The sequence below is a fragment of the Pleurodeles waltl genome, chromosome 10, assembly GCF_031143425.1.
Source record: "Pleurodeles waltl isolate 20211129_DDA chromosome 10, aPleWal1.hap1.20221129, whole genome shotgun sequence".
Lineage (NCBI taxonomy): Eukaryota > Metazoa > Chordata > Amphibia > Caudata > Salamandridae > Pleurodeles > Pleurodeles waltl.
In genome coordinates, this window is record NC_090449.1 from 788,066,582 (window position 1) to 788,087,750 (window position 21,169).

At 46.4% G+C, this 21,169-nt stretch overlaps 1 protein-coding gene across 4 annotated transcripts in view; it reads right to left on the reverse strand.

The window, feature by feature from the left end:
- The window catches only part of HNRNPA2B1 (heterogeneous nuclear ribonucleoprotein A2/B1), a 172,336-nt gene that overhangs the window by 90,000 nt on the left and 61,167 nt on the right, over positions 1-21,169 (reverse strand). Inside the window, exons 9-11 of one of the 4 annotated variants that reach the window (XR_011199162.1) lie at positions 19,757-19,882; positions 2,993-3,069; positions 1,607-1,735 (exon numbers count right to left, since the gene is read on the reverse strand). Coding sequence is in view for 3 of the 4 variants with exons in the window: in XM_069211410.1 (XP_069067511.1) it covers positions 3,005-3,069; positions 19,757-19,882 (191 nt within the window). In the remaining variant the exon portion in view is untranslated. Of the gene's footprint in view, positions 1-1,606; positions 1,736-2,363; positions 2,841-2,992; positions 3,070-19,756; positions 19,883-21,169 lie in introns of those variants that run through there. The other 3 variants (XM_069211410.1, XM_069211412.1, XM_069211411.1) reach the window with 3 other exon arrangements.

The window sequence follows — 21,169 nt, forward strand, 5'->3', positions numbered from 1 at the left end:
GCTAGAAAGTCTTTGTTCTTCCGAATAGGGAATCTTTTTTCGGCTCCGAAGCAGGGTGTTGAGGCTTCGACTCTTAAGAGTGGGGACGTCAACTCGGTTTGGAAGTTGAGCTCTTGGTGGACTTGCTCGACTACTGTATCGACTGAGGCGTGGCCTTTTTCAGTGATGAACCCGAAGGTCGGTCAACGAGAATCTTCTTTCGGGTCAAACCATAGCGGTCTGGCAGTGGTGCACCCAAGCCTTCGAGGACTTTTTATGAGTGGGCGTAGGGGCAGTCGTTCTCACGTGCTGACCAGCAATGATTATTATCTTCCTCAGAGTCATCTTTGGAGTCGGTGTCTCTGATGGAAACTTCCGTCTACACCTGTTCTTCCATGGTGTCGAGATTTTCGGTATTCTTCAACGTCATTTCTAATCTCCTGGCTCTCCGATCACACAGGGTCTTTTTGGATCGAAACTATCGACAGGCCTCGCAATCCTCTTCTCTGTGATATTGGGAGGGGGGGAGGGTTAAATTAAAATAAGGTGTTGGTCTGTGTATGGAAATTTTGCATGGCATCGGGGACAAATTCGAAATTTGGAGTCCGATCCATCAGGCTTCGTCGTGGTAGGCCCGACTCTGAAAAGACTCCTTACAAGAAAAACAACTTGTAACACTGCGCCAAACGCAAGATGGCGGAATAATGCATAGCAAGTGTATCTGCAGCTACACATGCCATCAAAAACACACGTCCCCCCCCCCCCCCCCACAAAGAAAGCTTTTTACAATGTCCTCCGGAAGTTAACAGACTCCTGAGATCAAGGCAATTGATTAGAAGCATTACCTCTCCTAGGAGTGGACGGTTCAGGAATTTATTTTTAAACCTTTGAAGTGGTACCCTGTGCAGATACAAAACCAGAGGAAGCCAGTACATTGGCCACCTTCAGGGAGCACCTCAAAAGTCACCCCTTACGGTCATTTTCCATTTTGGAAGAAGATTTCAGACAGTCTGCAGTCTTTTAGCTTATACATGAGACAGAGGCACTGTGTGTTCACAATGACACCGGATTATAATATTTTCTGCCAAGAAACGCCACAAGGCTGGTAAAGCAAGGCTTCTTCTGAGAGTCCGCCATCGCAATAGGTACACAATTCAAACATTCACAAGACCAATAACCAAGGGCAGGGATCTGAGGTACGAGAAAGGCTACATAACTTAGAATACAGGTACTCTAAAGGGGAGTAGAATATAGGAGAAATTGTTGCACTAAAGAAAACTTGCTTGAGATTTTCAAGGGTGTTTCATACTTTACTACGTGGGCTCCCAGGTCAACAGGACAATGACTTGCAGGCGCATCTAATTCTCAGAGAATTTTGCATTGTAAAGGTGCAGTATACTTTATAAAAGAAAGTGTGCTCAATCTTTTTCGTTTTGCTTGCATTGTACAGAAAATCAACCTTGAAAAATGGGTAAAGGGTGGGATACTGTATGGGATCAGTACTTCATATTTTGTCTCAAATTTCAAGGAACTTTAATTTTTTTTTAATGCCAGAATTTATAAATGTATCCATAAAGGAGAAACACACTGCACACATGTACGCTTTAGAATACCCAGAAGCTATTACCTGCTATTGCGACATAACAGTTGTATCCATGCAAGGTTTTATTTTACTGCTCACTTTTTTCATTTGTTCAAACTGAGCTAAGGGCACCGATTGTAGCAGCAGACTGCTTGTCCAATCTCCATATACAAGCTAAAATATCAATAAAGGAGGGAGGGGAACATCAAGAAACTCATCAAAATTCATAGAAAGAACAAGACAGTATACAATCAATTTGGGTTTGGAATTTTAAGTTACTTTAATCACTATATCTAGAAAAGGTAACCATTATGATGATAAAGTATGCTGTTATATTATTTGCATTGTTGTGAATATTAAGAAAGGAAAGTAAATAAGATCTTACCTAAAGAAGTTTAAATGAAGCTTAGAACTAGGTTTCTCTACCCCCTCAGTTTTCGTTGGCATCCTTACATCTACTTGCGTTAAGCTTTGCAGATATACAGCTCAGCTTTTCTTAAACTGGCTGAACATAGTAGCAGTTCAAGAGTTCTCTTGTACTAGACCTGTACCTCTGGCCACAGTACCTCGCTGGGGGAACTTCCTTTCCTTGCCATTGAAGGAGCAGCTGCATCTAAAAGATCTAAAAAAGTGTTTCTCTTTGCAGAGATTCCCCTGTAGTTAACTATATGCTTTTCTCCTTAAGTACAATGTAAATACTTTCTGACCAACATTTACTGTTACACATCAAACGGCTCAGTCAAACCCTTAATTCTACTCTTGCCTATTACGTAAAAAATAATCTTCAAAACTTACACCGAAATTCCTTCAAAATTATTTTATTAAATCATAAATGTACAACAGCTTCTTAACACTACAAACACTGCATATTTTAAATGAAAAACAGTACTTCTCATTACACCATGATCCTGGCCAATTACTTTTCAAACTGTTAAGAAAATCTTAAAAAAGGTTTCACATGTCACCTGAAACTTACAAATTGAACATCATCAAATAAGGAATGCTTCTACACTCTTACAAAGACCACTACAAAAAAACAATTAAAAAGCTAAGAAACTGTCTCAAAGGCATGTTCAGTCCTTCCTCCATAGCAAGGTAATGGAATCAAATAAAACAATCCATTCACAAAATGGCTCTGCGTCTGCTCTCTCGTGTCTTCTGCCATATCACTGCAATAATGCATGACTGAGAATAGAGTTTCCTTAACATTGTTAATTCGATAACCTGTAGCTGTTTGTTACCTCTGGGCTCTCATCCTCTCCTATTTATACAGTGAAGCCTGTTTTAACAGAAGTAGAGAGTGAAAAAATAGGTTATGAAATGATTCAACTAACCATTTTAAAGGAAAGACAAATGTATCCCAATTTATTTCCTGCACCGTAGTCACTTACACCCCTGTAATTAAGCACATCTAATTAAAGGGAAGCTTACCCATTGCAAACTTTAGTATCGGCTTCTCCCTCCATAGCCACCACTTCCTCCACTACCACCACCAGGTCCATAATTTCCTACAAATTTTAGAAATACATTGAGAAACATCTCTAAACAAGATTTTAAACTTTTTCAGCTAGAAAAAAAATCTACATCAGGAAACTAACCAAATATAAAGACTCCCATAAATAATGAAGGCAATAGGCTTGCATAAATTCATATTTTATTACACAAACTTCACACTAAGGATCGGCTGTCGTTAGACGTTCTAGAGTGGCTTGCAACAAGATATGCCACACTGCCAAACTTAGTTTTCACTTCTCCACCAAATGTTTTCGCCAGTGGATTCAACAATCCGCAAGGCCAGTGGATGAGCATTCCTGATCTTAATTAACATTTGAATAGGGGGGGGGGGGGGGGGGGGGTGTTTGGGGGAGATGGGATGATTTGGAAAATTGGAATTGGCAAAATAACCCTTATGCCAGGCACAAACCTTACTTTCTAATACCGAAGTCATTCCAAAGACAGTCCCCAAGTGCCCATAGGGTAGGGTGCATGTTATTTAAAAAGTAGGAAATGTGTGTTTTAGTTTTACAAGTCCTGAAAAATCTCAAGTCTTTTTTTCCCACTGTGGTAAATCTTTACAATGTATAACTTCAGTTTGGGAATAGCTCAAACCTTGGTAGGAAGACTCAAATTAATAGTAATCTAAAATCCATACAGATGGTCTAGTCGGATTTGAAATTAACATTTTGGAAAAGTCCCTTTTATGAAGCTGTCATTTTTCTATATAAAGCCTCTACTAAACCTTTCAGCTATAATCCCCAAATGTCGCCTGGCAGCCTGCTTCTAAGTCTGAATTGATATCAGAAAAGGGAACAAAACGGCCTTGGCTGGGAGGAGGTGAACAATTTCCATATGGCTTTAGACTCTAGGGACAGTGGTCTTCAATGTGTCACTCCATGCTTTTTCACGTAGTAGTACATGGTTACGTCCATCTGAGCAAGCAGAGAGGTTGTTTTGATTAAAGGCAGAAAGGATTTTAAAGCTAGATGAACCACTTTCCGCTCTAGAAGGTTGATATGGTCTGTTTCCTCATTTTCTTTAAATGGAACATGTGTGTTACTTGCCCTTGCAGAGAGGCATTTATGAGTGGTGTTTTGTACTGGAAGATTGACTGAATGACGTCCCATTGTTATTTTTCTTGCCTGCTCCACTAGGGGAGAGGCTGAATTGCCATTTGTGAGAGACAATCTCAATGCCCAGCTGTCCAAGAATTTTTCTACTGGTCAGCCCCAGACCTTGTTGGAAAGGCCTTATGTGAAGGCTGGCATAAGAAACAAGAAAAATAAAGGCTATCCTGGACATTATCAGTGATATCCATTGTACCGCTTGGTGAGGCGTTAGTTATAGACTATAAACACTTTAGATAGATAGTTGACACTCTCCCCCACTTGTATTGAAAAGGTGGATATTACTATGAGAAATAATTATTTGATGCTTTTCCACAACTGGTATCTGAAACATTGGCGCCTTGTAAAACTATTGCACACATCTAGTCTGACTAACGTAGAGGATAAATCTAGTGTCATGCAAACTGTAGGAAGATGGCTCTGTATGTGCTATTTCAAAGTAAGGAATAGCATGCACAGAGTCCAAGGGTTCCCCTTAGAGGTAAAATAGTGGTAAAAAGAGAATACTAATGCTCTATTTTGTGGTAGTGTGGTCGAGCAGTAGGCTTATCCAAGGAGTAGTGTTAAGCATTTGTTGTACATACACAGACAATAAATGAGGTACACACACTCAGAGACAAATCCAGCCAATAGGTTTTTATTATAGAAAAATATCTTTTCTTAGTTTATTTTAAGAACCACAGGTTCAAATTTAACATGCAATATCTTGTTTGAAAGGTATTGCAGGTAAGTACATTAGGAACTTTGAATCATTTCAATTGCATGTATACTTTTCAAGTTTTTCACAAATAGCTATTTTAAAAGTGGACACTTAGTGCAATTTTCACAGTTCCTGGGGGAGGTAAGTTTTTGTTAGTTTTACCAGGTAAGTAAGACACTTACAGGGTTCAGTTCATGGTCCAAGGTAGCCCACCGTTGGGGGTTCAGAGCAACCCCAAAGTTACCACACCAGCAGCTCAGGGCCGGTCAGGTGCAGAGTTCAAAGTGGTGCCCAAAACGCATAGGCTTCAATGGAGAGAAGGGGGTGCCCCGGTTCCAGTCTGCCAGCAGGTAAGTACCCGCGTCTTCGGAGGGCAGACCAGGGGGGTTTTGTAGGGCACCGGGGGGGACACAAGCCCACACAGAAATTTCACCCTCAGCGGCGCGGGGGCGGCCGGGTGCAGTGTTAGAACAAGCGTCGGGTTCGCAATGGAAGTCAATGAGAGATCAAGGGATCTCTTCAGCGCTGCAGGAAGGCAAGGGGGGGCTTCCTCTGGGAAACCTCCACTTGGGCAAGGGAGAGGGACTCCTGGGGGTCACTTCTGCAGTGAAAGTCCGGTCCTTCAGGTCCTGGGGGCTGCGGGTGCAGGGTCTTTTCCAGGCGTCGGGACTTAGGTTTCAGAGAGTCGCGGTCAGGGGAAGCCTCGGGATTCCCTCTGCAGGCGGCGCTGTGGGGGCTCAGGGGGGACAGGTTTTGGTACTCACAGTCGTAGAGTAGTCCGGGGGTCCTCCCTGAGGTGTTGGTTCTCTACCAGCCGAGTCGGGGTCGCCGGGTGCAGTGTTGCAAGTCTCACGCTTCTTGCGGGGAGATTGCAGGGTTCTTTAGAGCTGCTTCTTTGGATAAAGTTGCAGTCTTTTTGGAGCAGGTCCGCTGTCCTCGGGAGTTTCTTGTCGTCGTTGAAGCAGGGCAGTCCTCAGAGGATTCAGAGGTCGCTGGTCCCTTTGGAAGGCGTCGCTGGAGCAGAGTTCTTTGGAAGGCAGGAGACAGGCCGGTGAGTTTCTGGAGCCAAGGCAGTTGTTGTCTTCTGGTCTTCCTCTGCAGGGGTTTTCAGCTAGGCAGTCCTTCTTGTTGCAGGAATCTAAATCTTTAGGTTCAGGGAAGCCCTTAAATACTAAATTTAAGGGCGTGTTTAGGTCTGGGGGGTTAGTAGCCAATGGCTACTGGCCCTGAGGGTGGGTACACCCTCTTTGTGCCTCCTCCCAAGGGGAGGGGGTCACATTCCTATCCCTATTGGGGGAATCCTCCTTCTACAAGATGGAGGATTTCTAAAAGTCAGAGTCACCTCAGCTCAGGACACCTTAGGGGCTGTCCTGACTGGCCAGTGACTCCTCCTTGTTTTTCTCATCTCTCCTGGACTTGCCGCCAAAAGTGGGGGCTGGGTCCAGGAGGCGGGCATCTCCACTAGCTGGAGTGCCCTGGGGCATTGTAACACGAAGCTTGAGCCTTTGAAGCTCACTGCTAGGTGTTACAGTTCCTGCAGGGGGGAGGTGTGAAGCACCTCCACCCAGAGCAGGCTTTGTTTCTGTCCTCAAAGAGCACAAAGGCTCTCACCGCATGAGGTCAGACACTCGTCTCTCAGCAGCAGGCTGGCACAGACCAGTCAGTCCTGCACTGAACAATTGGGTAAAATACAGGGGGTATCTCTAAGATGCCCTCTGTGTGCATTTTTTAATAAATCCAACACTGGCATCAGTGTGGGTTTATTATTCTGAGAAGTTTGATACTAAACTTCCCAGTATTCAGTGTAGCCATTATGGAGCTGTGGAGTTCGTTTTTGACAGACTCCCAGCCCATATACTCTTATGGCTACCCTGCACTTACAATGTCTAAGGTTTTGCTTAGACACTGTAGGGGCATAGTGCTCATGCACATATGCCCTCACCTGTGGTATAGTGCACCCTGCCTTAGGGCTGTAAGGCCTACTAGAGGGGTGACTTACCTATGCCACAGGCAGTGGGAGGTTGGCATGGCACCCTGAGGGGAGTGCCATGTCGACTTAGTCATTTTCTCCCCATCAGCACACACAAGCTGGCAAGCAGTGTGTGTGCTGAGTGAGGGGTCCCTAGGGTGGCATAAGACATGCTGCAGCCATTAGAGACCTTCCCTGGCATCAGGGCCCTTGGTACCAGGGGGTACCAGTTACAAGGGACTTACCTAGGTGCCAGGGTTGTGCCAATTGTGGAAACAATGGTACATTTTAGGTGAAAGAACACTGGTGCTGGGGCCTGGTTAGCAGGGTCCCAGCACACTTCTCAGTCAAGTCAGCATCAGTATCAGGCAAAAAGTGGGGGGTAACTGCAACAGGGAGCCATTTCTTTACACAAACATTCTGAACTTATCTATTAGCTTTTTCAGCACTCTGAGATTAAAGATGCATCTGAGGGCTAAATTAATTACCTGTAATCACAGTTGTACAGGGGAATCCTCAGTCATAAGCACTGAATAGTGCTGCTACATGCGGGACCACAGAGCAAAAATTAAATATATATAATCTACATGTATATGGATAGCATATACCTACATACATATATGCAGCGTATATTAAAAAAGATAGAAACACCAAATTTACATTGTGTTTTCCTTTATTAAATCTCGTACCACAATCTAGCAATTCTGTAAATCAGAAAAAGAGCACAAGCAGCAAAAAACACAGCTTTTATTGGAGAGATAATTGCAAGGTGTAGGAAAGGGCCACTTTTGGCATGGTTATACCCCCACTGTTTGCCTGATATTAATGCCAACTCTAAATGAAAGTGTGCTGGGATCCTGCTAATCAGGCCCCAGCACCAGTGTTCCTTCCCAAAATCTGTACCTTTGATTCCACAATTGCCACACAGTTAAGTCCCTTGTAAAAGGTACCCCCGGTACCAAGGGCCCTGTGGCCAGGGAAGGTCCCCAAGGCCTGCAGCATGTATTAAGCCATCCTGGGGGACCCCTCACCAAGCACATGCACACTGCCTTGTTCCCCCTCCCTCCCCCCCCCCAATCAAACCAGCACACACAAGCTGCGAAGTCGACATGCCCACAAACTGGTGGTATAGGTAAGTCAACCCTCTAGCAGGCCTTACAGCCCTAAGGCAGGGTGCACTATACCACAGGTGAGGGCATAGCTGCATGAGCATTATGTCCCTTCAGTGTCTAAGCCCATTCTTAGACATTGTAAGTGAAGTGTAGCCATATTGAGTATATGGTCTAGGAGTGTCGTTACGAACTCCACAGCTCCATAACGGCTTCTCTGAATCTTGGGAAGTTTGGATCAAACTTCTCAGCACAATAAACCCACACTGATGCCAGTGTGGGATTTATTGAGAAATGTAACCAGAGGCATCTTAGAGATGCCCCTATATGTTAGCCAAACTAGGAGGGAGTGACCTGTCCCTCCCCCCCTGCAGGAACTGTAACATGGGGGTGAGCTTCAAAGGCTCAAGCCTAGAGTTACAGTGCCCCAGGGCACCCAAGCCAGTGAAGTTGCTTCACAGGACTTCCCGGTATCCCATCATGCCCAAGAGGTGACTGCTGGGTGACAGTGAGGTCAGTACTTTATGCTGACATGAAGCACAATCTACAGACCGGAATAGAGTTCTGCTTGCAAGATTGGTTCGGAAAGGCAGGAGAGTTGCTTATAACTTAGATGAAAATTACCCTGGAAGAGAACTAGGCTTATAGATTAAGTAACTTATCCTTCTCTTCCAGGGGATAGTATAAGCACTGAATAGAGTAGTAAGGCCATCCCACACCCTTGTGGACGAATCGAGCAAGCACAAACCGCTATCATCATCAAACTAGATTTCCCTACTTAGATGTCAGTCTTAGTGTGGAACGATCTCAAAGTAGCAGCTTCACAGATTTTGCTGATCAGAACATTCTTTAGTAGGGCTGCTGTTCCCTCTTGTAGCGTGTCTATAGGGCCATAATTGACAGACAGTCGATTGTCAGATAGTTTGTCTAGTCCAGATAGAATTTCAATACCCTTAGGATCTAAAAAGTTCACTCTTTCTCCTGGTGAGTAGGGTTTAGAGAAAATGTAGGATGTAATCGTCTGTTTAATGTAGAAATGTGACACCATCTTGAGAAGAAACCTCGGACAAGTACTCTTTACCACCCTATTGACATGGAACACAGTGAAAGGCTCTTTGGCACATAGAGCTTTAATCTCCCTTACTCTGTGTGCTGAAGTGATGGTGTAAGAAAGTACCTCTTTCTGGCAAGGTTACCCCCTACTTTTTGCCCGTTGTCAGTGTGCTTAGACAGTTTTTACTGGGATCCTGCTAACCAGGACGCCAGTAATTGTGCTCTCTTCTAAATTAGGTTGTCTTGGTACTATTTCCACCCTAAAATTGGCATACTGATGTACCCCTGCAAGTCCTTAGTATATGGTACTTAGGTACCCAGGGCATTGGTACACTAGGGGTCTCCTATGTACTATGCCATCCAGGTAAACTGTCTGCAGGCCTGTCATTTGAAGCCTGCATGAAAAGATGCAAGCACGCTTTCACTGCTGGTCACTACACTAGGTCACTGTAAGTCACGTCTATGGTAGGCCCTTCCAGCCCTAAGGGGAGGGTGCAGGTCGCTGTGTGTGGGCACTCCTGCAGGAGCGAGGTGCCCCTACGAACTCGAGTTCAATTCCCTGGACTTCACAAGTGCAAGGAAGCCATTTTAGCTACGTACTGATCATAGGTCACTAGCTATGGTCCAGCTACATAATGGTAACTCCAAACCTAGGCATCTTTGGCATCAAACATGTCAGAATCATACCCTAATACTGTTGCCGGTATCGGTGGCATGATTCCCTGCACTCTGGGGGCTCCATAGAGGACCCCCCCCCCCAACTACAGCTCCTACCAGTCTTCCAGGGTCTGCAAGCAGTTCATGCTGCTGCAGCCCCTCAGACACGATTCTGCCCTTCGGCTGCTTGACCAGCTCAATTAGGAGAAGGCTGAACAAAGGATTTCCCGTGGGAGAAGGGTGCAACCTTCTCTCCCTTGGGAATAGGTGTTACAAGGCTGAGAAGGGGTAGCCTCCCATGCCACTGGTTGGCATTTAACAGCACATTTGGTGCTCTCCTTGCATAATACGGTTTGCACCCGTCCAGGGATCCCCGGCCCAGGTACTGGCCGAAACTGCACAAAGGATAGGATAGTGAGCAATCCTCTGTCCAACACCACCCCAGAGGTGGTGCCTGCCCAGAGGTCCTCCAGGTGTCCACTTGACTCTGCCATCTTGAAAACAAGATGGGCAGAGGCCTCTGGGAGCATCTGACTGGTCAGGTTAGGCAGATGACATTAGCGACCCCCTCTGATAGGTGGTCACTTTGCTAAGTGACCAAGCCGCTTTTTAGGCTATTTAGGGATTCCCTTGCGGGTGGATCCCCCGATTCGGCATGCAAGACTCCACCAGGACTCCTGTGCTCCTGGCTACCGGAACCGCTGCTGGACTTCACAGGAACTGAAGAAGACTGCAACACCAAAAGGACCTCACCCTGCAACATTGTTTCTGCGGCTCCCATCAGCACATTGCAACATTTCCACTGGTGTGCATCCCCTGGGGGTCAGCAAGACTTCAGCTGCACCAAAATGCAAGAAGGAACATCCCTTGGAGTGACGTAATCATGCCCCCTGCATCTGCAGGCACCCAAGGTAACGATGTCCAGCTGCTGAGATCTGCTGTTCTCTGGGAAGATTCTCCAATACAGGTGGTGGTTTTGAGAAGGTCCTTCAGGTCCTCTTTGCCTCCTGTCCAACTTGGGAGACTGTGAACCCTTGACTCTCCCTCCAGGACGGAATACCTTTGCACCACGACTGCTGCAGCAAAGAAGGCTTGTTAAGCCCTGCTCTGGGGAATCTTCAGGCTTTAAGTAGCCCCTGCCCTGAGCACTCTAGATCTGCAAGAACAATGTCCTCTCTTCTGCTCCAGCGATGTGGGACTCCTCTTCAGGTGTGCTGCCTGAGCCTCAGTGACTTACTGTGCCTGCTGCCAGTGGGTTGCTCTTGGGGGCTCGGACTGCTTCTGCTGGCTCTCCTGTTCGCCTACGGTTAGCCCAGACTCCCCCCACAAGGATTCCTCTGCAACTCCTTGACACCGCTTCTGGCCTTCATTCATCACCGTCATATTGAATCTTCTACCACAGAAGGGTGGGCATTGCCTTATTCCCCACCTGGGCTCTCCTGCGTGGGCTGGACTCAAACTCTTTCCGCTGGAGTAGAGGGAGTGGAGCCATGCCACCAAATTCAAGAAGGATAAACTGTGTTGTATCTGGCCTTGTAACTTCATCAGGTCTGATCCGCATGGCAGCCTGAGATGTGGACGGATGGACTGGTGAAAGGAGTCTTTGAACCACCCCTGACGTGGCCACTCCGGAGCGATCAAAATATTGGTTCTCAAGTAGGACAACTTGATGAGAGCTGCTGGTATTAGGGGAAACAGTGGAAAGGTGTTAAGAAATCTGCTGGACCAGTCGATCCATAGGGCATTTCCCAGAGTCCCTGGTTAGTAGTACCTCGAGGTGAAGCTTTAACATTTTTTGTTTTCTAAGGTGGCAAATATGACGAGAGGTGTGCCAGGTGTGCCCACAGATGAAGTAAGTTGTAAACACTGTCTTGAAAGACCTACTCGTGATTTTCTTGCAGAATCCTGTTGAGTCCGCCTGAGCATTTTGCACACCTGGAATATGCACAAAGGTGATTGTTAGATTCCTGGCTGTGAGCCATTTCCATATTGCCAGGGGTTCCTGTGATGGACGTCTGGACCTGTGCCTCCCTGCTTGTTGAGGTAGTACAAGGTGGTCCTATTTGGTCCACACAAGCAGGGAGTTGGATTTGAATGGGTGAAACTTTCAGCGGTAGATGTACTGCACGTAATTCCAAAAGATCAATATGGTGTGTAGACCTCATCTCTGACCATGTGCCCTGAATCAAGAGGAGGCCCATCTAAGCCCCCCCCCCAGCCTAGTATTGAGATGTCAGTCACTATTGTTTGAGGAAGAGCCTCCTGATAAAAAGGCATCCCCAAAGTAGGCTCTTTGGGGAGCACTAAATTTTAGTGATAGCTTTGCATGATGAGATAAGTTTTATTCTGTCCTCCCAATTGCCCATCAGCTGATCCCACCAGCCCTCTAGACAATCCTGTTAAGGTTGCATGTGGAGACGACCATTTGATGTGAGAAAGATGCAGGATGCCATTGAGCCTTGGAGAGAGAGGATATTTGTAAGGAAATGCCTCCTTGGCATGGTTACCCCCTGACTTTTTGACTTTTGCTGATGCCAGTTATGATTGAAAGTGTGCTGGGACCCTGCTAACCAGGCCCCAGCACCAGTGTTCTTTCCCTAAACTGCACCTTTGCTTCCACAATTGGCACAGCCTTGGCACTGATGCCAGGGAAGGCCTCCAATGGCTGCAGCATGTTTTATGTCACCCTGGGGACCCCTCACTCAGCACATGCACACTGCCTCACAGCTTGTGTGTGCTGATGGGGAGAAAATGACTAAGTCGACATGGCACCCCCCTCAGAGTGCCATGCCAACCTCACACTGCCTGTGCCATAGGTATGTCACCCCTCTAGCAGGCCTTACAGCCCTAAGGCAGGGTGCACTATATCACAGGTGAGGGCATATGTGCAAGAGCACTATGCCCCTACAGTGTCTAAGCAAAACCTTAGACATAGTAAGTGAAGGGTGGCCATAAAGAGTATATGGTCTGGGAGTTTGTCAAACAAACTCCACAGTTCCATATTGGCTACACTGAAATCTGGGAAGTTTGGTATCAAACTTTTCTGCACAATAAATGCACACTGATGCCAGTGTGGCATTTATTGTAAAATACACCCAGAGCGCATCTTAGAGATGCCCCCTGAATACCAGTCCGACTCCTAGTGCTAGGCTGACCAGTTTCTGCCAGCCTGCCACAACCAGACAAGTTTCTGGCCACATGGGGTGAGTGCCTTTGTTCCTGGCCAGAGAGTGACAAAGCCTGCACTGGGTGGAGGTGCTTCACACCTCCCTCTGCAGGAACTGTAACACCTGGCGTGAGCCTCAAAGGCTCACCCCCTTTGTTACAGAGCCACAGGGCATCCCAGCTAGTGGAGATGCCCACCCCTTCGGCCACTGCTTCCACTTTTGGCGGCAAGGCTGGAGGAGGTAATTAGAAAAACAAGGAGGAGTCACCCACCCTTCAGGACAGCCCCTAAGGTGCCCTGAGCTGAGGTGACCCCTGCCTTTAGAAATCCTCCATCTTGGTTTTGGAGGATTCCCCCAATAGGATTAGGGATGTGCCCGCCTGCCCACAGGGAGGAAGCACAAAGAGTGTAGCCACCCTCCAGGACAGTAGCTATTGGCTACTTCCCTCCCAGACCTGAACACACCCCTAAATTTAGTATTTAGGGGCACCTCAGAACCCAGGAAATCAGATTCCTGCAACCTGAACTAAAAAAGAAGGACTGCTGACCTACAAGCCTGCAGAGACGACGGAAGACGACAACTGCTTTGGCCCAGGCTCTACCGGCCACCAGCAACCTGCAACCAGTGACCTCTGAAGCCTTAGAGGACTGCCCTGAATCCCCGGAGAAAGAAACTCCAGTGAGCAGCAGCTCTGCTCAACAACCTGCAACAAACGTGCAACTTTTCTACAACTTTAAAGACCTCATTCTTCCCACCGGAAGCGTGAGACTTCACACTCCGCACCAGACGCCCCCGGCTCGAGATCCAGAGAACCAACACCACAGGGGGGACACCCCGGCGACTGCGAACCCGTGAGTAGCCCGTGACAACACCCCTGGATTCCCCACAGCGACAGCTGCAGAGATAATCCAGAGGCTCCTGCCTGTAACAAGGGACCAGACGCTTGGACCAAGCACTGCACCGACATCCCCCAGGACCAGAAGGAACCGAACTTCAGTGCAGACGTGACCCACTAGGCGACCCTCCGCCTAGCCCAGGTCTGGCTGGCCAGAGAAGCCCCCATGTGCCCTGCCTGCACAGCTGGAGAAACCCCTGGGTCCCTCCATTGAAACCAATACAAAACCAGACGCCTGCTTTGAACACTACACCTGGCCGCCCCTGTGCAGATGAGGGTGTATTTTGTGTGCCTACTGGTGCCCCTATAAGCCCCCCCCCCCCCCCCCCCCCTTTGCTGGCAGGTTGGAACCGGAGCACTCCTTTCTCCATAGGCGCCTATGTGTTTTGGGCACCTCTTTGACCTCTGCACCTGACCAGCCCTGATCTGCTGGTGTGGTAACTTTGGGGTTGCGTTGAACCCCCAATGGTGGGCTGCCTATGTCCAGGAACTGAGACTTGTAAGTGTCTTACTTACCTCACAATCTAACCACTACTTACCTCCCCCCAGGAAATGTTGATTTTTGCAGTGTCTACTTTTAAAATAGCTTGACATTTTTACAAAAACTAGGTTATTGCTCTAATTCAAAGTTCCTAACTTACCTGTGTGCAGTACCTTGCATTTTATGTATTTAAACGTTGAACTTGTGGTTCTAAAAATAAATTAAGAAAATATATTTTTCTATATAAAAACCTATTGGCCTGGGGTAAGTCTGTGAGTGTGTGTTCCTCATTTATTGCCTGTGTGTGTACAACAAATGCTCAACACTACCCTCTGACAAGCCTACTGCTCAACCACACTACCACAAAATAGAGCATTAGAATTATCTAATTTTTCCACTATCTTACCTCTAAGTGGAACCCTTGGACTCTGTACACACTATCTTTGAGATAGTATATACAGAACCAAATTTCTACAGTGGTTGGGCTGTTGGCTTATCAGAGGGTAGTGTTAAGCATTTGTTGTACACACACAGGCAATAAATGAGGACACACACTTATAGACTTAACTCCAGGCCAATAGGTTTTTAATAATTTATTTTAGAACCATAAGGTTCAGAATTCAAGTAAATACATAAATAGTAAGGTACTTGGCATAGGAAAGTATAGAACTGAAGTAAAACAGTAAGGTACACAGTTTTGGCAAAAATTTCAATAAGCTATTTCAAAAGTGGACACTGTGCAAAAATCAACAAGGGGAGGCAAGTACAAGTTACAGGTAAGTAAAGCACTTACAAGTTCAGTCTCCAGGGCAAGGCAGCCCACCGTTGGGGGTTCAAGTCAACCCCTAACACCCAGCACCAGCAACACAAGGCCGGTCAGGTGCAGAGGTCAAAGTAGGCCCTAGAAGGTGCCTATTGAGACCAGGGGTGCTCCGGTTCCAGTTTGCTAGCAGGTAAGTACCTGCGTCCTTGGAAAGCAGAAGGGGGGGGGGGGGGGGGGGGGGGGGGGATCACAAACAGGCACACAAAATACACCCTCAGTGGCACAGGGGCGGCCGGGTGCAGTGTGCAAAGTAGTTGTTGGGTTTCACGTTAAAAGCAATAGAGGGACCCGGGGGGTACTCTGGCAATGCAAGCAGGGCACAGGGGGGGCTTCGGGTGCAGTGCTTCTTCCAGGCGTCTGGTTCTTTGTTACCGGGTAGCCGTGGTTAGGAGGGGCCTCTGGATTCTCTCTGCAGGCGTCACCGTGGGGGTGCAGGGAGGTTGTCTCAGGGTGTCCACGTCGTGGGGAGTCGCCTGGCGGTCCTCGCTGCAGTGTTGGTTTCTCTGGACACGATCCGGGGGCATCGGGTGCAGAGTGTTGGGGACTCATGCTTCCGGAGTGAGGCTGGAGTCCTTTTAAAGATGGTTTCTTCTGGGATGTTCGGACAGAGCTGCTGTCCACGGGAGTTTCTTGGTCCTTTGGGTGGAGTCGGCAGAGGTCGCTGGATGCATTGCTGTTGCAGGTTCTTGAGTGTGGAGACAGGCCGTTAGGGCTGGGGCCAAGTCAGTTGTTGTCTCCATCTCGGCGGGGCTTTCAGGTCAGCAGTCCTTTACGTTGTCAGGAAATCTGTTTTCCTGGGTTCAGGGTCACCAATAAAAGCTCAATTTAGGGGGGTGTTTAGGGCTAGAGGGCAGTAGCCAATAGCTAATGACCCGGAGGGTGGCTACACCCTCCTTGTGCCTCCTCACTGTGGGGAGGGGGGCACATCCTTAATCCTATTGGGGGAAATCATCCGAAGCAAGAAGGAGGATTTTCTAAGGCAGGGCTCACCTCAGCTCAGGACACCTTAGGGTGACGACTCCTTGTTGCTCATTATCTCCTCGGACTTGGCGCCAAAAGTGGGGGCTGTATTCAGGGGGGAGGCGCATGTCCACTAGCTGGAGTGTAATGGGGCGCTGCAATACCAGGCTTGAGCCTTTGAGTTCCTGCAGGAGGAAGGTGTGAAGCACCTCCAACCAGTACAGGCTTTGTTCCTGGTCACAGACTGCACAAAGGCACTCACCCCATGTGGCCAGAAACCCATCTGGATGTGGCAGACTGGCAGAACCTGGTCAGCCTTGCACTAGTAGTTGGGCTGGTATGCAGGGGGCATCTCTAAGATGTCCTCTGTGTGCATTTCTCAATAAATCCCACACTGGCACCAGTGTGGATCTATTGTGCTTAGAAGTCTTATACCAAACTTCCCAGTATTCAGTGTAGCCATTATGGAACTGGTGGAGTTTGTGTTTGACAAAACTCCCAGATCATATACTCTTATGGCTACCCTGCACTTACAATGTCTAAGGTTTTACTTAGAAACTGTAGGGGCATAGTGCTCATGCACCTATGCCCTCACCTGTGGTATAGTGCACCCTGCCTTAGGGTGCAAGGCATGCTAGAGGGGTGACTTACCTATGCCACAGGCAGTGGGTTGAGGGCATGGCACCCTGAGGGGAGTGCCAGGTCGACAGTCTTTTTCTCCCCACCAGCACACACAAGCTGTGAAGCAGTGTGCATGTGCTGAGTGAGGAGTCCCCAGGGTGGCACAGTACATGCTGCAGCCCTTAGAGACCTTCCCTGGCCACAGGACCCTTGGTAGCAGGGGTACCATTTACAAGGGACTTATCTGTGTGCCAAAGCTGTTCCAATTGTGGCAACAAAGGTAGAGTTTTAGGGAAAGAACACTGGTGCTCTTGAAACGTTATGTCATCCACCGGTAAAATATGTGGTGATGGGGTGACTGACAATGCCGGAGAGTAATGTCCATTAGCGGAGGATAAGTTGTCAAGGGTGTGCCTTGAACGCGATCTCCTGGAATGGTGGCAATGACCGCCTCGAACTGTGGTGATGCCTGGAACAATGGAGTGACCTAGAACAAGCTGTGAACCTTGGGAACTGGTGGAGGTGGTGGGGAGGCACAGTTTGAGGTGGTGGAGGAGGCGGAGTAGGTTGAGAAGATGGTACTGGCAGTGGAGAGCCAAGTACAGCTTGATTTGGGGGTGGGGGATCACATCTTTAATACTCAAGACTTCTTCGGTCTTGACCTCCTGGAGTTTTGAGGTGGCAACGCTCCTTAACATGGACTGTTCTCTCCGCCTCAACATCAACATGCTGGTCGGCAGTGATAAACATCAGAGCCTCGACACTGGTATCGATCTTCTATGGAGTCTCAATGGTGACCTGGTTGACAGCAATTGTCGTGGTGGCATTGGACTCAGACATCGATAGAGGTCTTGCTCGCTATGTTGATGCACCATGTCTTGACGGCAAATTGCTTTTCCTCGATGGCTAATCATGGATGGACAGTGAACATGTAGGGGCCTTACCTCTCCTCGGCGGCAATGTCCTCAAAATCTATCAGGACCTTCACTGTTTTTCAGCTGTTTTGTCTGGGACGCTCACTGGATACAGATGAAAGACCTCTGGTATAGGTATGAGTGTTTCCTCACTGTGAGGTCCCTCTTACAGACTGCACCTGCTGTCTTTTACTTTCCTCTGTTAGATGGCGGCAAATCTTTTCTCTATCTTTGAAGGTGTGGGAAGCTGCGAGTCAGGTAGAGGATGCACACTTCATAAGGTTCTGTCTTGGCCACCCCTCTTCTACAGGATGGACAATTATAAAAAGAGAAGGCATTTTTCTGAAAAAAACCCTGGAAGTTCTGACAGGAAAAGACAGAAAATGCTTGGTAAAGACCAAAAACGGTGAATAAAACAGAAGTAACAATTTCAGAAGTTAATTTTTGGCTGAGCTGTTGAGCTCGATCCCATCAGCAAGAACCAGAAAAAAGAACTGAAGCAACTGTCACCTGCTCAGCATGAAGCAGTACTGGTGGTCTCTGGCTTCTGAAAGGCACAGACTCACTCACTCATAATGGCAGCCTTTGGGGCCTCAATGTCCTAGGTGATTTGTCACGGTTTCTCCTAAAAAGGGTTTGTGAAAGATATTTATGCTGTTTTTACTAAACAAATCCATAAAATTCTATACATATATAATCTCTTGACCCCCTTTTTTTTTTTTATTAAAGATGACGATTTGGGCCATTGTAGCCTATCCATAATAGGCTGCATAATAATTCTCATAAGTGACGCCTGCAGGCCTTCCAGAAGAAAGGCGAATATCTCCATTTAAAAGGATATTACGAAGAAGTGCTCCGGGGTCCCGGACATGGGTGGGACTATTCAGTGCTTATGACTATAAATGGGAAAACCCTTAGAGAGAATAAATGTTTTCTCATCTTTGAAGGAGGACTTCTACTGCTAGTCGGTCAGGTTGGTAATATGGAACTGATGTTGGTGGAACAGATGGAAAAGAGTTCTGAAAGTAAAGCTAGGAGACATTCTATGCAATACTTGCCACCAATTTGCCTTGTGCATCTATTAGATGCATTCATTGCCTAGAACTAGAAGGGGCTTGTCCTAAAGCATTGGCAGACTGGACTCGATCAAACAACTTGTTTCCAGAGGAGAAGGATTAATGGTTGGGTAACTAGGTATGCTGCTGCTGAGTTTAATACAGCTGCAGTATTCGCACGATTCTAGTATTAAAGCATCTGGCACTTAACAGTGGAGGTCTTTTTTGGCATAATGATATCGCAATGCCTTCCTTTCCTGGAAAGCTATTACTTAATGTCTTCATTCACATAATTTCCTCTTCTGTATAAGAGCCAAACAAAGCAGAACCAGATTACAGTAGGTTCAGGATTTTTAGATATGCATTAAGTGTGGGGGATATTAGTTACAGCCAGAAGGGCCCTCAGTGATATAATGAAAATAGCTTAAAACTGCTAAGCTCGGTGGAGTTAACTGCTTAGTTGTCATGTTTGCAGGCTTTTGGGGGAGCTCATCTGAAATTTCGGGGCAGTTTCCCACAGAAATAATGGCATCTGTTAAGCTGGGACTGCGCCCCTCTCAAAAATAAATACAAACAAATAAATTGGAAAAAGAAGCTTAGATAAGCAATTCTCTGCATGGAAAATGCCAAACTTTACTATTTTTTTATATAAGGAGTTAAAATGTTCCAGGATCAGAACAAGCAGTGGGGAAGTATTTTAATGTTAAGGACTACTGATTAATAGATTACAAGGTTGAACAAATCATTACAATACATTTTCAGGAAAAGTATTCCAAGATCCACCTAAGAGACACACTACTGAGTTGATAATTTCCTGTGAAGCTCCAGCGATGTAGAACTACTTAAATGCACTGTGAGAAAAGATAGCATAGCTCTCTATTGTCAGAAATCAAACCTAATGTTAAGACAGTTTAGAGTTGTGAAAGGGTTCGAGTTCAGTTTGTCGTATACTACTACAGATGTGCTTCTGGTCCTTTGCAACAAGCTGCTCAAAAATATAACTACTAGAGGGGTGGATAAAATATAGTAACTTGCAAAATGTTTTCTTTCATACATTATGGGCAATTTCAAGCTGGCAGCTAGTGCTAAACTCAGGGAGCATGCAATAAACACCAATATCAAACAAACAAGACAGGCTTCTGCACTACACGATTCATGTCAGCATACCTCCATATGGTCCACCCATGTTTCTGCTGCCACCAAAATTACCACCCTTCATTGGACCATAATTTGACGGCTGCTGATTGTAGTTTCCAAAGTCATTGAAGTTACCACCACCACCGCCAAAATTACCTATTTCAAAACATATAAGTAGAACTCTATGGAGCATAAGTGTGCTACAAAGAATTAAATAACTACATTAATACATAAGAGCACAAATAGCCTGGCACTGTTTCACAACAAGTCTACGTAAACTCTACAAAACTAACGACTTCGAGTTATCTTGCAATTTAAATATTATTATTATTATTATTATTATTTTTTTTTAAATCGAGAACAAATCTTGTTAACTCTGCATTGTACTAGTATCTTTATCTACACACACCAAAGACTGATGCTGAAAGACATGACAGAGTGGATGATGACAGGTGTGCTATACGCCTCACAGAATTAGCAAACATTACATGCAAATAATCATGGCTTGCTGCACCTTTATCATATTCAGCAATCTTAAAATGATCCCATAAGGTTTAGAGAACACTTTTCCCACCCCTGATTCTGGCTTCACCACAAGTTGAGATTTAAATTGTATTCCATAGATACCAAAAAAAACTCAGTTTCTGTAGGAAGTTGGCTCTGTATGTACTATTTCAAAGTAAGAATAGCATGCACAGAGTCCAAGGGTTCCCCTTAGAGGTAAGATAGTGGCAAAAGCAGATCATTCTAATGCTCTATTTTGAGGTAGTGTGGTCGAGCAGTAGGCTTATCAGAGGGTAGTGTTAAGCATTTGTTGTACACACACAGGCAATAAATGAAGAACACACACTCCAGGCCAATAGGTTTTTGTATAGAAAAATATATTTCCTTAGTTTATTTTAAGAACCACAGGTTCAAGATTTACAAGTAATACTTCAAATGAAAGGTATTTCACTTAGGTACTTTAGGAACTTTGAATTAGCAAAATAGCATGTACAGTTTTCACAAAAATGTCAATAAGCTATTTTAAAACTAGACAGTGCAATTTTCAACAGGTCCTGGGGGAGGTAAGTGTTTGTTAGTTTTGCAGGTAAGTAAACCACCTACAGGGTTCAAAGTTGGGTCCAAGGTAGCTCACCGTTGGGGTTTCAGAGCAACCCCAAAGTTACCACACCAGCAGCTCAGGGCCGGTCAGGTGCAGAGGTCAAAGTGGTGCCCAAAACGCATAGGCTTTAATGGAGAAGGGGGTGCCCTGGTTCCAGTCTGCCAGCAGGTAGGTACCCGCGTCTTCGGAGGGCAGACCAGGGGGGTTTTGTAGGGCACCGGGGGGGGGGGCTCCTCGGGGTAGCCATCACCTGGGCAAGGGAGAGGACACCTGGGGGTCGCTTCTGTCTGTTTCTTTATGGATATGAATCCTGGCTTGCCTTTCGTCCACAACTTAAA